The sequence below is a fragment of the Pimephales promelas genome, chromosome 13, assembly GCF_988280905.1.
Source record: "Pimephales promelas chromosome 13, fPimPro1.hap1.1, whole genome shotgun sequence".
NCBI lineage: Eukaryota > Metazoa > Chordata > Actinopteri > Cypriniformes > Leuciscidae > Pimephales > Pimephales promelas.
Window position 1 is genome coordinate 32,078,453 of NC_142781.1, and position 16,536 is coordinate 32,094,988.

At 35.5% G+C, this 16,536-nt stretch overlaps 1 protein-coding gene across 1 annotated transcript; it reads right to left on the bottom strand.

The window, feature by feature from the left end:
- Positions 1–263: 263 nt before the first annotated feature.
- esrrgb (estrogen related receptor gamma b) lies at positions 264–15,372 on the bottom strand. Its single transcript, XM_039647830.2, has 7 exons — positions 15,166–15,372; positions 12,643–13,013; positions 10,995–11,111; positions 9,259–9,363; positions 8,995–9,177; positions 4,981–5,250; positions 264–2,959 (listed from the first exon to the last, which is right to left on the bottom strand). Exons 1-7 carry the CDS (start codon positions 15,222–15,224, stop codon positions 2,715–2,717), a joined length of 1,350 nt encoding a protein of 449 aa, XP_039503764.2. The 5' UTR covers positions 15,225–15,372; the 3' UTR covers positions 264–2,714.
- Positions 15,373–16,536: the final 1,164 nt, after the last annotated feature.

The following is a 16,536-nucleotide window of genomic DNA, read 5'->3' on the forward strand; positions in this document are numbered from 1 at the left end:
CATCCACGTGATACCATAGGCTTGTTTGAGATGATCAAAATCAGTCACTGGTAAAACATCCCACCAAACAGCCGTGTTATCCAACACAAATAAAGTTATTGTTTATTTACAAGGAATATTTGCTGATCTCTGAGTACGCTTGTGTGTTTATATTTGTCATGCAGCCCTTTATCTGAAAAGAAAACAATCAGATTGCCATAATCCAAAAATAAATAATATGATTAGAAATATTTGGGTTTAAACACAAATTAATATGCAGAATAATCTGCTTGTTTTTAGTGAATGTAACCCTGACCGGCGTTCACTCAGTTCTTCAAATCAAAGACGGAAAACACGTCAAGTCCGTTGTTTAATGCATTATTGAATATCTTTATACAATTTTTGCCATTTATTTTAAAAAAAGTCATTGCATATAATCAAACAGATGACGAGAAGATAAACTTACATTATTGTTCGTGAGAGCATCGTACAACATCCACAAAACCTTCACAAGCAGAAACAGTGAGAATCACACACAGAACTGCGACTGCCATAAATAACAGACCCAGAAATCCAGAATAAACCATCAGAGAATGACAGTCATTCTTAAAGGAGTAGTTCATTTTTTAAAGAACTTTTGCTGATAATTTACTCACCCCATGTCATCCAAGATGTCCATGTCATTCTTTCTTCAGTCGAAAAGAAATTAAGGTTTTTGATGAAAACGTTCCAGGATTTTTCTCCATATAATGAACTTCAATGGGAACCAAACGGTTCAAGGTCCATAAGACACTCTCAGTCCAAACTGTTTTAAAGGGCTTTAAACGATTCCAGACGATGAATAAGGGTCTTTTCTAGCAAAACGATCGCTCATTAAAAAAATAACAAAGTTTAAGTTTTATAAGCTCAAATGCTCACCTTGCTCTGTTCTGTGATGCACGTTCGTGACTCTCCTGTTCGAACTCGTTCATTAAAATGAACGAATCTTTTTTCATGTCATTTGGTTTATTCAACGAACAGAATGAACGAGTTGACTCGGGAAAAGTTTCGTTCATTTTGATGAACGAGTTCGAACAGGAGAGTCACGAACGAGCATCACAGAACAGAGCAAGGCGACCATTTGAGCTTATAAAACTTAAACTTTGTTATTTATTTATTAAACGAGCGATCGTTTCGCTTTATAAGACCCTTATTCATCGTCTGAAATCTAAAGCCTTTTGAACAGTTTGCAGTTTGCACTGAAACTCTCATTTGGACCATTTGGACCAAGTCCATTATATGGAGAAAAATCCTGGAATGTTTTCATCAAAAACCTTAATTTCTTTTCGACTGAAGAAAGAAAGACATGGACATCTTGGATGACATGGGGCTGAGTGAATTATCAGCAAAAGTTTTTTTTTAAAGTAAACTACTCCTTTAAACTGGTGCAGATGTGACTAACAAACTCACGAGATCAGTCTGTCCTGGTAAACATATTCATATCTGATCATCACAATGACTGACAGACAACAATCAGCGCATAAATATTACATAAAACCACATGTCTCAGAACAGTACAGCATGAATGAGTAAATGTCAGATTATTTTGAGTGAACTATCACTTTGAGCTGGATCTAATTTCAATCAACGTTCAGTTCTTGCTTCAAAACATAGTTTCACATCTCTGTGGATGGCTGAGAAGAACAGATATTGCTATGGCTTTTCTTTTCTGTCATTTAATGAGCAAGAGCCTTCCAATTTGGTGTGCTAAAAGGTTCAAAACATGGTAAAAATGGAATAAACAAAAGCTGCAATCAGCTTAGTTTGTGCAGATATACAGTATTCATGAGCATCATCAAACAAATCCTATGTTAGTATATAATCTATTAGTTAAAATTTCAAAAGTGCATTGGTACGCCTCTGTTATTTGATGTTTCCACACTTAAATGTTGTTAATCTATACATCGTATTTCTTTCTAAACTGCATTTCGGAGACTTAGAATTGAAAATGATGTGTAGTAGATGTTATTAAACACTGTTTTTCCTTTATATTTGTGTCAGGAGAGTAATTATTGACTATTATTTATTTGGCAAGGCTGACGCTCTCTATTATGATAGAACTCTTATGAAAACTGAAAAATATTTCTGCAAATTTAATAAATTAAATAAATAAAAACATAAATAAATTTTCACCATTAATTTAACGATATTCACACCCTATTTTTTATTTTTTTGAAAAAGTCTCTTCTGCTCACCAAGTCTGAATTTATTTGATCAAAAATAAAGTCAATTATTGTGAAAACCGATTAAAATTTAAAATAAGTTTTCTGTTTAAATATACTTTAAAATGTAATTTATTCCTGTGATTTTCAGCATCATTACTCCAGTCTTCAGTGTCACATGACTCTTCAGAAATCACTCTAATATGATGATTTGCTGCTCAAGAAACATTTCTGATTATTATCAATGTTGAAAACAGTCGTGTTGTTGATTTGTGTGGAAACTGATGTATTTTTCAGGATCTTTTGATGAATAGAAAGGCTAAAAAAATTAACAACAAATTTTAACACAGTAGTGTATACTTCTTTTTTGTTAGTTAAATCAATCCTCAACTATGTGAAACTGTATTTGTTGGAGTATATCCTGTACTATTGTTATACGTCATGACAAGCACCTGTTTTTCCCCATGGATTTGTGAACGATCCTCTTTCAGAAGTTTCTGTCGTCTCAGTTTGATGGTCCAGTCGGGTTAAGGATCAGACATTGGCCTCCAGAAGTTCCAGAAAGAGTTTGTGCATGGGGACGCGTCCGTCCTGTTTGATGCTGAAGAAGCGGCGCACGGCTTTGGCAGAGGTTTGGCGGAGGAGCGGAAGGGTCATGATGAGTTTGCCCGCCCGTCGAGGGTCCTCCCTGTGATGGACACACTCGTAATCCAGAAGAGCCTCATGGAGAGAGTCCTGAAGACCCTGAACGGCCTCAATGTCCTCTATATGCATCGAGTCTGAGAGAGGAAATCAAAACATCCAGTGTTGACTGTCGTCTTCAATAAATGAGGAACGCTTTATCTGCATTTATTCAAAAATTGACTGTAAATAATGTTGTGTGCTGCAATAATATGCTGATGAAAATGTGTTAAAGGTGAAGTATGTAAGATTTATATTAAAATACATTCTCTTAACTAGAGCCCGACCGATAAAGGATTTTGAAGGCCGATACCGATACAATTATTTTTGGGTTTTAAAATCCGATATTCCGATATATCGGCCGATATTTTATTTATTTATTTATTTTTTTAAACTGGGGATGATTAGTCACAAATTTTGTCATGCTTATTTGACTTAAGAGAACTGATGGGGACGATCTTTTAGTTGTTATTCAAGCAATATATGTATCGTGCCCAACTCAACGAGGTTTGCCAACAGGAATGGTGTAGAGTGCCCTCTGGTGGACAAACTATACAACTCCAACACTCATGACATGCTCAAGCGTGTTTCGTCCGTTTTTATTGTATTTTTGAAATATTCATTTATCGGCCATTATAACTGCCGATACCGATAGTTTGGAAAATGCCTAATATCGGCTGATAATATCGGTCTGCCGATATATATCGGTCTGGCTCTACTCTTAACCCAGTTCATTGTTCATTGACTACTATTAGTGTGCCATTAATGGGTTTATTTCCCCCAAAAGTTTACTCATCGAGTCTCCCAGCCACCATCTAAACTGTTTCCCCACCAGCGTTTAAAAGAAAAAGTTGCCAACCACTACCAGCATTTTTTTTTTATTATTATTCACAAGTTTCATGGCTCCCAGAATATTTTGTTGTATGAATAGAGGTGGTGATGGCGCAGTGGATAAGACACATGCCTTTGGTGTGAGAGACCCGGGTTGGAATTCACTGTGAGACACCAATGTGTCTCTGAGCAAGACACTTAACCCCTAATTGGTCCAGAAGTGCGTGACCTCTGACATATATAGCAATTGTAAGTCGCTTTGGATAAAAGCGTCAGCTAAATGAATAAATGTAATGTAAATGAATATTTAAACATGCAATTTATCAAAAGAAAGAACAGACCCTCTGCGTTTAAACTGTATTCTAGCTTCATGAATCCCTTTTTTCAACACTTGAATATTGGTAAGTTTCATAAAAAAGCAAAATTTTCAGCAAAAAGCTGAGAAAATCGCGTTTTTGATCGGATTCAGAACAATGATCAAAACACAGATGGAGTAGATTGCACACTGAGTCTGAAATTTCCGCACGTTAAAAAATAAATATGACCACCTCACGTTATGTCAATCACGCTTGCACACTGCCTCCGAAAATTTCGTCCGTCATAAAAAAAAAATCGAATCAGGTTCGATTTTCTGCGTTTTTCGCATCCGTAGCAAGCAATTTGAATGGTGTTTAGACAATTCAGAGCCACCAAATCACAAATACGAAAAAACGCATACGAAAATTTCGGACTGTGCAATGGCCTTCACTCATGACACATAGCAACACAGCTAAAAGTATTCCTAATATGTTGGACCTTTTATTGAAAGAACCTGTTGAGAAGCCTTCACAGGCATCCGGCCGGGTCCCACCACTCTCGTACATTTCATTTGTACAGAGACTTTATATTCCTGGAAGGCGGATACTCTGGATCTGCCATAACCGCTATCGCTAACGTTTGCTTGTGACGTATGACGGCTCAAACTAGCGCAAATCGTTCTCAGCCTGATTGGATTGGTAAAAAATTGACCGGAGAAAACCAAAGAATACACCACAATCCCAGATGTAGTACTGAAGGAAAATGAAAATTGAGCAGAAGAACGTAGGAGGGCGGAGCCAGGCTAGCAAAGGGATGTAAGATTGTTTAAAAATAAGATTTATTTTTGTAATCCCGCTAGGTGCCACTAGTGTCGCAGAAACGACATACGTCACCTTTTAGTATGCTATTAGCCGCATTAAAGCATGTTTTTGTGTAAAAGGGTTGAACGTTCCTTGCTCTAATGTTCTGTACAAGTACTTGTATCATTTACCTGAGTTGGCGAGAGCGATGGCTTTCAGAGTGACGAACTCTTCTCTCTCCAGCCTCATGGATCTGTACCTGCGCACCAGCTGTAATATGGCCATGTGGAGCTCCAGCAGACCTGCTGACTTCGCCTGTTCAGCATCCATGATGTAATCCTCCGCAAACACCAGCTTGTCATCGCAAGGCAGCGAGCTGAAAGCCACTCGCAGGATGAGGATCTCCATCCAGGCGCTCTGCAGGAGACTCATCTGATCGGACAGAGAGAGGCTGGAGAAACCTGCAGGAGTCAACGAGTAACTGATCAGAGAAGCTCAGATAATAGGTCAGATCATTGGTTTTTAATTGTTCTTTAAAAAAATAACGGTAATACTTCAACAATAAGGGTTCATTAGTTAACACTAGTTGACTAATTTAGTTATTATGAACTAGAATGAACAAGACTTCTACAGCATTTATTAATCTTAATCATTTACTAAGACATTATTAAAATCAAAAGTATTTGTTAACATTAGCTAATGCACTGTGAACTAACATGTGAACTAATGCACTGTGAACTAACTGTTTTTTTATTAACAAACAAAAAGATTAATAAATACTGTAACAAATGTTTTGCTCATTGTTAATGTTAGTTAGTGCATTAATGTTAACAAATAAAAACGTATTGTAAAGTGCTACTAAAAGAACTAAATCAGATAACTAAACTTATTATAAATAATCAGCTAAATAACAAAAGTACCAAAATATCACCAAAGTAAACACCAGAAAAAAAACTAAAAAAAAACAAATATTTAACTACATAAACTAGAGCTGCATGATTAATCGTTAAAAGATTGCGATCTCATTACTAAATTGCGTCTATTAAACCTTTAAAAAAAATCATTGAATTAATCACTCAAACCGATTTAAAAAAATAATTAATTCAGATTAATTACAGTCCCCCTGTGGTGAAAATCAAGCTTTTAATGTGCAAATGAATATGTCGTATTTTGTCCTTAAAACTGCAGTGAACCAAAGACAGTCTCAAAAACACGCTGGTGTTTCTGATGTCACAATCTACTTTGTAACCAATCAGGTCAACGTGTGATCATCAACGAGTGGAGCTCGGAGCTGGGGTGAGTGAGTGGAGGCGGGGCTTATTTGCATATTCATAGAACTGCATATATTAAATAAGGAGTGCACTAGAGTTGCATTCAAACTATTCTAAGGCATGAAGAAAAAACAATTAAAAGAAAAAACAATTAAATATGTTTCAGTTTGGGGATCAAAGACGAGTTTAAAGGCATACAATTATTGACTACAGGGGAACTTTAAACAAGACTGCGGCAATTATCATTTCGTAAGAAACTCTAGTAAATTACATGTTATTTTGTTTAGATTCTGTTCAGAATCGTGATCTCTATTTGAAACAAAAAATTATGATTCTCAGGTTATCCAGAATCGTGCAGCTCTAACATATTTAAAACAATGAATCACCTAATTAAACTACTAATCAACTAAATAAGCAATCCTAAACAACTACATTCAGCTAAATAACCAATCAATATCCATTATCTAGATAAACTTCTAAGCAACTAATCTGATAAACAAACTAAAACAACTAATCACCTAAATAAGTTCATAATTAGCTATATAACTAATTAACACCTGCTTCTGAGATGTTGAATCAGCTCATAAAATATGATTTTAATATGACAGATAAAACCCTTCTTATTTATTTTAGAGCTAATTTCTATTCAGCTTCAGACTGGACTGTGACCTCTGTTAGGAAAGACAGCTCTGTGTGTGTGTGTGTGTGTGTGTGTGTGACAGAGGTTTGTCCCCTGAAGAACCGCGTCAATGACGGACGAATCTCTCTTATTCACGTTCTCGCACACTTAATTAAAAAGCCAGTGATTAGTTTGGTGTGGCGCGGGAGGAGAGGAGCTTTGATTTGATTTTTTCACCCATCACCGATGCTTATCAGAGGCCGTAATGACTCGTATCTCTCGCTCGCTCTCCTCCTGAGTGACGTTCATTAGCTGATTGCATCTGCGCTGATCGATCGTGGGCTGAATGAGGCAGCGCTGCTGTTCACGCTGTGCACTGGAGACGCGGCCGTATCGACGTCTGTGAAACGTGTTAACGGAATCAAAGGGCCCTCGTGACACACAAACAACGCAAATAAACAACCCTGGAGCCATTTAAATCAGCAATGTCATCTTCTATTGTACATCCTGCTTCAGACGCCAGGGAAGAGATAATGCTGCTGTCACACACACACACGCTTAGTATTTCAATGTTGACATGAACACACACAACCGCTCATGTGTATGTAAAACACACAAACACAAACATGCTTGTGTTACACTTTGGGGACAAAGCTGTTCGCAGAAGGGAGCTAAGCCTGACAATAGTAAGAATAAGGCGAAAAAACTTTAATGTTTGTAAAAATAAATAAATAATAATAATACTAAATATCCTAAAGACAAGATTAATTCAATTGATAAGCAAAATTGTACAAGACAAAAAAAATATAAAAATTATCAAATTATTGAAAAATATCAATTCATATAAAACTATAACAATTATAATATTTATATATTTTAATATATAATATGAAAACATAAATATTAAAATATATTCTTACTCCAAAAAATATGTAAAAGTGTTGAATGGTCCTTTCACAAATTAAATGATTAAAAAATGTTTTTATCAAAAAAAATAAATAAATAAAAAATATATATATATATAAATATATCACAGCTGATATATATATATATATATATATATATATATATATATATATAAAAGACATAGCTGAGACATTTCAGACGTGCAAAGAAAAATACAGTTAAATGCAACAGCGCAAGTCATATAGGTGACATAAATTATGAGAATTTCTTTATAATAGTGTGATGGTGAGACTTTTGTTTTTGTAATCAGTCTCTCAAAAATTATAGAAAAACTTGGATTTATATTTATTGGCCAATATATCGGTAATCAGCCTTTAAATATAAATAATTTTCGGTTATCGGTGTCGGCCAAAATTTTCATATCGGTGCATCCCTATCAAATATATAATATTTATAATAATAATAAACTTCACAAAACTTTCTAAGATCCACCATTAAAACAACTAAAATTGTAAAATAATATAAACACATAATGTAGAGTATATTTGAATATATCAAGATATGTTTTAATATCTTACACAATTTTTTCCCCAAGTAAATTAATTTTTGACTAGAAAATACAGATTACACTATTTTTTGCTTTTTGTTTATAATTTCTGTAGTCATTATAATTAACCTTATCTAAAACAATAGAAGTCTATTGTGTGTCTTCATGTAGATTTGTGTAATAATCACTCACATTCTCTCTGTCCATATGTTTATTAATGGTGTTTATTCACCAAATAATCCAGTGCACAAAATAGTGCATATAATCAGTCACGTGTTATGGAGAATCATAGACACACACACACACACACCTGGTTTTGTGGTTTGTTTTGTAAGCATTACTATAGAGGTCAGTATCAACACAAAAACAGGTGCTGGCCAGTTCTCTCTCTCTCTCTGTGTGTGTGTGTGTGTGTGTGTGTGTCACAACTATCTTTGTGAGGACCTTCGTTTGAGTTTTAGACCATAGGAGTGAGATCAAAGAGAGTAAAGTGAGGACATTTTGTCCGGTCATCACTTCCTGAGGCTTGTTTTTCAGGGATACGGTTATAAAGATAAGTTAGAGTTTGTCTGTAGTAAGTACATTAGCTCTAATAACAACAAAAGTCTATGAAAAGTCCTTATTAAGGTACATAAATGTGTGTCTTTAGAGCAGCTAAAAGGCGTCTCAAATACAGGAAGACATTTTAATTCTCTGAAAACATCTAATGGATTTGACATTCCAGTTGTTTTACCAGACACACAGAAACACGTCTGAACTAACAGCACTTTATCTCTTTGTATCCAAAACAGATAGTAGATAAAACACGTGTGTGTGTGTGTAATTTAAGTCTCTTTGGCATGTCAGTTTCGAGTGTGTGTACCTGGTATGTGTTTGGCCCAGCTGATGTTCAACACGAGCTCTCTGTCGGCGAGGTCACACAGGGTCGTCAGAGCTTTGATGTCACTGTCGGGGAGCGCAGGGTCAGGCATGGCACACACTCGCTCGGGCTCCGCCCCCAACAGGAGGCTCACCACCTGATTCTCCCCCTGAATGCTGCAGGACGCTAAAGAAAGAGCCAGGGGAGGTGATTAACTCATACACTGAGACGCAGATGTGTCTGGCTGAGGTGAAACGTGCTTCTTACGGGGTTTTCTGTGAGGTGGAGGTACGCTGAGGTACACGCTGGAATCAGAGTCAGTTCTCCTCTTATATTTCTGCCGTCCTCCTCGCACCCGGTCCAAACGCACACCTGGAGTCACACACACACAATGAAGAAAATCATGTAGGTTCTGTAAATGTAAATACACAGAAACTGGCTGATACTACTAGAATTTACTTTATTAAAAATGTAAGTATAGACCTAGTTAGAGAGGTTTGTAATTCATCATAACAATGTATGTGAACACAATAATGCTGTAATACCAGCATGCAAGACAAAAATATGAAATAATTTGATATAATACTTAATTGATTCATAATAATTCATTATTAATAATATAAATGAATTATTTATCCTTAAAACAAACAAAAAAAAACATATCTTGCACACACATATTAATATTGTAATACAAGTATGCAAGACAAAATATTAAAGAAAAAAATATATAAAAATACAAATTGAGAAAGCATTGAAAAGCATATTAAATTAATATTTTGTTTTATACATACCATATATACTGTCTATATATATTATTGAATCTATCACGAAGAATTCAGGCAGTTCTGAAGGCAAAAGGGGTCCAAACCGGTCTAGCAAGGTGTACCTAATAACGTGATCAGTCAGTGAGTGTTTATTCTCCTGCTTCAGGTCTTTGTCGGTACTCGTTTATGCTTTATTGTGGTTGCCAAGTTTCCCTTGAAATCTCTTGAGTGATAGGAATTCTGCTTTAAGACTGTTTGTTTTCCTACTTCTACATCTCATTGTCTGTGCGGCAGATCATACCCATAACACAGCACTTATTGTTGATTTGATTGCTTCTATTGTTCTCCTCATTTGTAAGTCGGTTGGGATAAAAGCGTTCACTAAATGATTAAACGTAAAATGCAATACCTGTCACAGCTGTGTCTTAAAAGGCAGATTATGGGATAGAAGAAGTATAATAAAATATACAGTTCGGCTGAAATAGATCTCCACCCGTTTGATTTTACAAATTATTTTGGCAGCGTTTTGAAAAAGCAGGTGCACTGAAACTAAATCAGGGCAGCAAAAATACGACTCCACACCTGCACTTTTATAACACTTTTTGCTGACTGCTTCAGTTTTATCGGAATATTATTATTATATCTATGGTTGTGTATATGAAAGCACTAAAGTATATTCCAGAAGCCCAACATGTACATGTTTGATCCCAGATGCTTTCATAGCCAAACATATCAAAAGAGCCTGCATGTACTGTAGTGTCATTGCACTACATGTAGTGAGCCATTTTCTCACAAAACCCATCAAGAACGTGCCCATATCATCAAAACAAAGACATTTTGCTTAAAGCAGCAGTTGTCAAATAGTGGAAACAAAGTGCTGAACGCAAATAATACAATCCAACAAAACATATAATTATGCGTAATTAGGATTTTTATGACAATCAATCAAGCATATTATTTACCACCAGAGTTCTTGTCCGTTCTCTTACTGTAATGTAAACCAATGACATGATCTATTAATGCTAATCTTAATTTTGAAAATCAATTTATTAGGAATTTATCAATTTAGGAATTTATTGGGAATTATAATTTTAATAAAAAAAACCTCAATAGTCGAAAATCCTGACGCATTGATAGTTGCTTAATCTTCATGAAAATAATGACTTCAAATATTTTTGCCTTTAGATTTTGGGGTGAAATGTGTCGGTTTTTGTGAGAATCATCCACACACACTCTCACCTTCTCTCAGCATTCCCACAGACAGACACTTGGTAAAGCGGCAGGCCTGACAGGACTTTCTCCTCCTTTTAGTGATCTCACAATCTCTGCTGACTGAACAACTGTACTCTATATTACCTGAGAGAGACAAACAGACATCATCAGATTCAGGACCAAAACATGCATCTAGCTAAATCTGTGTATCATACATACAAACACACCTTTTATCGATGTTGACAACAGTTTGCTCTTATTAATTTTAAAGGGATAGTTCACCCAAAAATGAAAATGAGTCCATAAAAGTGTATCCATCCATGATAAAAGTGCATCTATCCATGATAAAAGTGTATCCATCCATGATAAAAGTGCATCTATCCATGATAAAAGTGTATCCATCCATGATAAAAGTACATCTATCCATGATAAAAGTCCATCTATCCATGATAAAAGTGCATCTATCCATGATAAAAGTGCTTCTATCCATCATAAAAGTGCAACTATCCATGATAAAAGTGCATCCATCCATGATAAAAGTGCATCTATCCATGATAAAAGTGCATCTATCCATGATAAAAGTGCTTCTATCCATCATAAAAGTGCAACTATCCATGATAAAAGTGCATCCATCCATGATAAAAGTGCATATATCCATGATAAAAGTGCATCAATCCATGATAAAAGTGCATCTATCCATCATAAAAGTGCATCTATCCATCATAAAAGTGCATTTATCCATGATAAAAGTGCATCTATCCATGATAAAACTGCATCTATCCATGATAAAAGTGCATCTATCCATGAAAAAAGTGCATCTATCCATCATAAAAGTGCATCTATTCATGATAAAAGTGTATCCATCCATGATAAAAGTGCATCTATCCATGATAAAAGTGCATCTATCCATCATAAAAGTGCATCTATCCATGATAAAAGTGCATCTATCCATCATAAAAGTGCATCTATCCATGATAAAAGTGCATCTATCCATGAAAAAAGTGCATCTATCCATGATACATGTGCATCTATCCATGACAAAAGTGTATCCATCCATTATAAAAGTGTATCCATCCATGATAAAAGTGCATCTATCCATGATAAAAGTGTTTCCATCCATGATAAAAGTGCTCCACCAGGTTAACAAAGGCATTCTGAAGTGAAGCCATGCATTTGTGTAAGAAACATATCCATATTTAAAACATTAAAAATTAAAAGAGTAAAATAAATAGCTTCCGGCCAAACGAACCAACAGATTCCACTTAAGTCTAAGCGCAACTTATGTGAGTAATGCGACATACTGCTGATGTTTACGATACACCATGATGACGTCATAAGTTGCATAAGTTGTGCGTAAGTAGAATTTTATTTTGTAACGTGTTAAATATGGATTTTTTTCCCACAAACTCATCGCTTCACTTCAGAAGGCCTTTATTAACCCCCGGAGCCGTGTGGAGCACTTTTATCATGGACGGACTTGAAAATATAAACCGCCATTATAAAGCTTGGGAGAGCCAGGACATTTTTTAATATAACTCTGAATGTATTCGTCTGAAAGAAGAATGTCATACACCTAGGATGGCTTCAGGGTGAGTAAATCATGGGCTAATTTACCTTTGGGTGAACTTTCCCCTTAAGTAGTGCTTAAAATCTTTGTGAAAACTGTGATCCTGACCTTGAATGGTGCGTTTGAAGAAGGCTTTGCAGGCCTCGCAGGACGCCACTCCATAGTGGAAGCCAGATCCAACATCTCCACACACGAGACACAGGCGTTTGGGGCCTGAGCTGAGCCCGTGTGTGCTCTTCACCTTTGCTTCCTCCAGGAGACTGCAGGGGGCGCCAGGGGGCTTGAGGACTGCCTTGACCGCAGTGTATGACCCAGGCGACTCCAGACCCGTTGGGTTCCCTTTAGTTATTGAACTGAAGCTGCTCCCAGCGTCCGATGACGCCCCGGGACTGTGCTGGGTCAGACTGTCCGACAGGGACGAAGGGCTTGAGGGTTCGGTCTTGATGTAGTGGCTGCTGATTGACATCAGGTCCAGGAAGCTTTGGAAATGAAAAGAATAATGAGAATTAAGAAACAGGGACAAATACATGTGTGAATTTTTTTATTACTATTACACAGTTAAATGTTAGGTATAAATGCATTTAAATTATATATAAAAACAGATTTAACAAGACAATACTACAGTATAATTAAGTAATTCTACAGTATAACAATGCATACATGTTGTTGTTATATCAATTATATTATTATGATTTATAATGAATCTTTAACAATATATATCCTTTTATAGAAAAATGTTGTTTTTGATTTCAAACACAAAATACTGCGCCATTGGTTTTGTAAGTAAAACATATGAGTCACCGGTCACCTTAAAATTTAGAGTGAAAAAAGTAAATATAATTTCAATTCAATTATAAACATTGTTTTGCAATAAATTATTCATTAATAATGCCTTAAATTGATCAGAATATACATATATTGAAAATTTAACAAAATTCAAATACATTCTGTTCCTTTTTAACTCTATTTATCAAAATATCACAAAAAATTATGAATCAGAAATGTTTCCTGAGCAGTAAATCATCATATTAGAAAGATTTGTGAAGGACCATGTGACACTAAAGACTGGAGTAATGATGCTGAACATTCAGCTTTGATCATAAATAAAATTTTAAAAGATATTCAAAAAGAAAAACATTTTTTAAATTGCAATACTATTTCAGAATATTATTGTTTTACTGCATTTGATCAAAAAATGCAGTCTTGTTGAGCAGAAGATACATAAACAATAAATCTAACCAACCCCAAACTTTAGAACGGAAGTGATAGTTTTGTTTATTGTTTAAATATAGCTTTAAAACTAACAACATTGTTTTGACGTCGCGTGTGTGTTACCCTGATGGTGTTGTGTCCTTGTGTAGGTCAAACTGTGCACGTTCTACAAACTGTTTATGTTCATTATGTGTGTATTTTTACTAGCCATGGTTCACAGAAATACAATTTTGATGTACTTTAAACCATTTACAGTAAATTTTCCAGGATGTTTTGTTTTACAGTACATGAAACCTGAAAAGAGCTGCAATCTGACGGAACAGCAATTTAGTGTTTTTTCTTTTTATCAGCACAATGAAATATTTCCCACTATGTCAGACGTAGTGTTTACAGGCCACACAGCACCTGAACACACCTGTTCTAACACACACACACACACACACACACACACAGTGTGCAGAGGCCAGTAACGTGATCCTAAAGCCCATCAGGGTTTTTGTCTGGGATCCAGAGGAATTACCTGTGACACTTCTCAAATCCTATTGCAGTAAGATGGCCACGAACCCTGCCAGAATGTGTTCTTATTACGTAAATACGGTATACAGCAGGATTATATTCGTGATTTTTCCAACTCTTTCAAAGTGAGGATTAGAGCACTGCAACTAATATCATGCCTTTCAGTACACAGTAATAATTAAGGTTGATAAATTGTTGATGGTACATTACGTGTTCTTCTGATCAACGCATTGGTTTCTGGGTCCTTCAAAAGATGCTTTTAAAAAAACTTTTTAATAAAACATCATGTACAAAATGACATTGTGGAACTTGTCTCGTATTGTATTTTTTTAGATCTTATTGGAAATATTGATTGATAATAATCTTGGTCTGAGGATTGAGTTATTAACAGTTTTTACAGATATTAAAGTTGCTGATTTATGGAAAAACACTTTCATTACATTCCATTTACTAGCCTATATCTGATCTTTATTATGTAAAACTGAACAGTCTTGAAAGTATCAACGAATATCTATTTACCATACTTTCTCTTCTGAATAAATCAATAGAATGAATCATTCATATATAATATTACAATAGCAAGTATTTCGGTGGAAACTGTTACATTTTTGCAAGTGCACACGTGACTTACAGATGAGCAAAACACACACTCACACACAAATATATGTGTGTGTCAGTGTGTGTGTTACTCCTCTATAAGTATTGTACTTTGGCAGTGTAACTTTTACATAATATAAATTAATATAGGATCACCTTCAATCAATTTCATAGTAAATCTCAGCCTAGTATCAGTTTTATACAGCTATACTTTTCTATTACAAAGTTACACCAAATAAAATTCAATTATTTTTGTACAAGCCTGCTTATGTCCGTATAAAGTTGTAAATTAATAAAGTTACTTACTTGTTCTGTTCAGAAGGGAAGGAAAACGATTCCGGGTGATAAAACTGCACTAGATCCATGATGAGACAGCTGAGATTGAAACCATAACCTGAGGAAACGCTTGTGAAATCAAACCTATCACTTGTTTTCTTCTGTAATGAAGTTTTATTGTAAACACACGCTGGTCTGTTAGTGTTTCTCTTCGCTGCGTTTCTCTTGACTGCAGCGCAGGACTGCTAACGAATATTGAAGAAACGTTTGGGTTATTCCCGCCTTAATGCTAACGTCACCGGATAATCGACCAATCAGAGCGGGCTCTGATGAATACTAATGAACAGTTCAGGTGAGCGTGAAAAGACGCTTCAGATTGAGACTAGTGAAGAGACGACAATTTTGACAATGCATTGACAATGTCGACTCAACTGTCTATAGCGCGATATAATAAGTAGAGTATTTTAAATGAATGAGTCAACGTAGACAAAGTGTTTTATTCTCTAACCAACCTCCAAGCATTCGGCCGTCAAAGTAGCCTACATGATGTCATCAGATGGTATTACTGTAGTTTACTCATGACAAGTAAGACCTAACACACTTACAAGGAAGTACTGCCTGAAACCAATTTAATGGAAACAGATTTCCACTATATATATTATTCCTATGGATCCTTTTCTGACTAATCCACGCAAATCCTGCAAAAGTGTATTTTTTCTTTTAAAGCAAATGAGAACACGAAGAATATAATGTAGGCTCTCATTCACCACTATAGAAGTTTACCCAACTATGACGACTTCCCGGAAATGTGGAAAAAAATAAAATGAGCGAAAGACACTTTCATTCTTCACCTGCACAGGTGGGCTAATTAGTTTAGTTTAGTTGCTTTCTTACTAAAAATAATGAGCATATATTTAGTCTTTGAGACATTCAAATCCAGTTTCATGTTAACCCCCCACACCCCCACCCCACCCCAACCCATATTCCTGGTCTAAATGTGAAAACAAAGAAAGAAGAACAGTATAATCTGCATATTTGAACAAATAAGTCTTACCTTGGGAACTCTGATAATCATTTGTGCATAATAAAAAAAGAATGGGGAAAGTAGATCCTCATGGTGAACCTTGTGGTCCGATAAAATCCAGTTAACCATAACCCTTGTCTATCTGTTAAAAACCCATGAAACTAGATTACATGATTACAATTAAATTCGTTTTTCCCTAAAATGACAGGTTGCTGAGTAAATATCCCACTATTTTCCAAAGTTATATGCAAACTGCAGCGAATCGAAAAATAAATCTCTCTTAAAAGTAAAGGTTCTTTACTGGCATCGATGGTTCCACGAAGAACCTTCTTCAACATTCATGGGTTCTTTACATTCCACAAAAGGTTCTTTTAGAA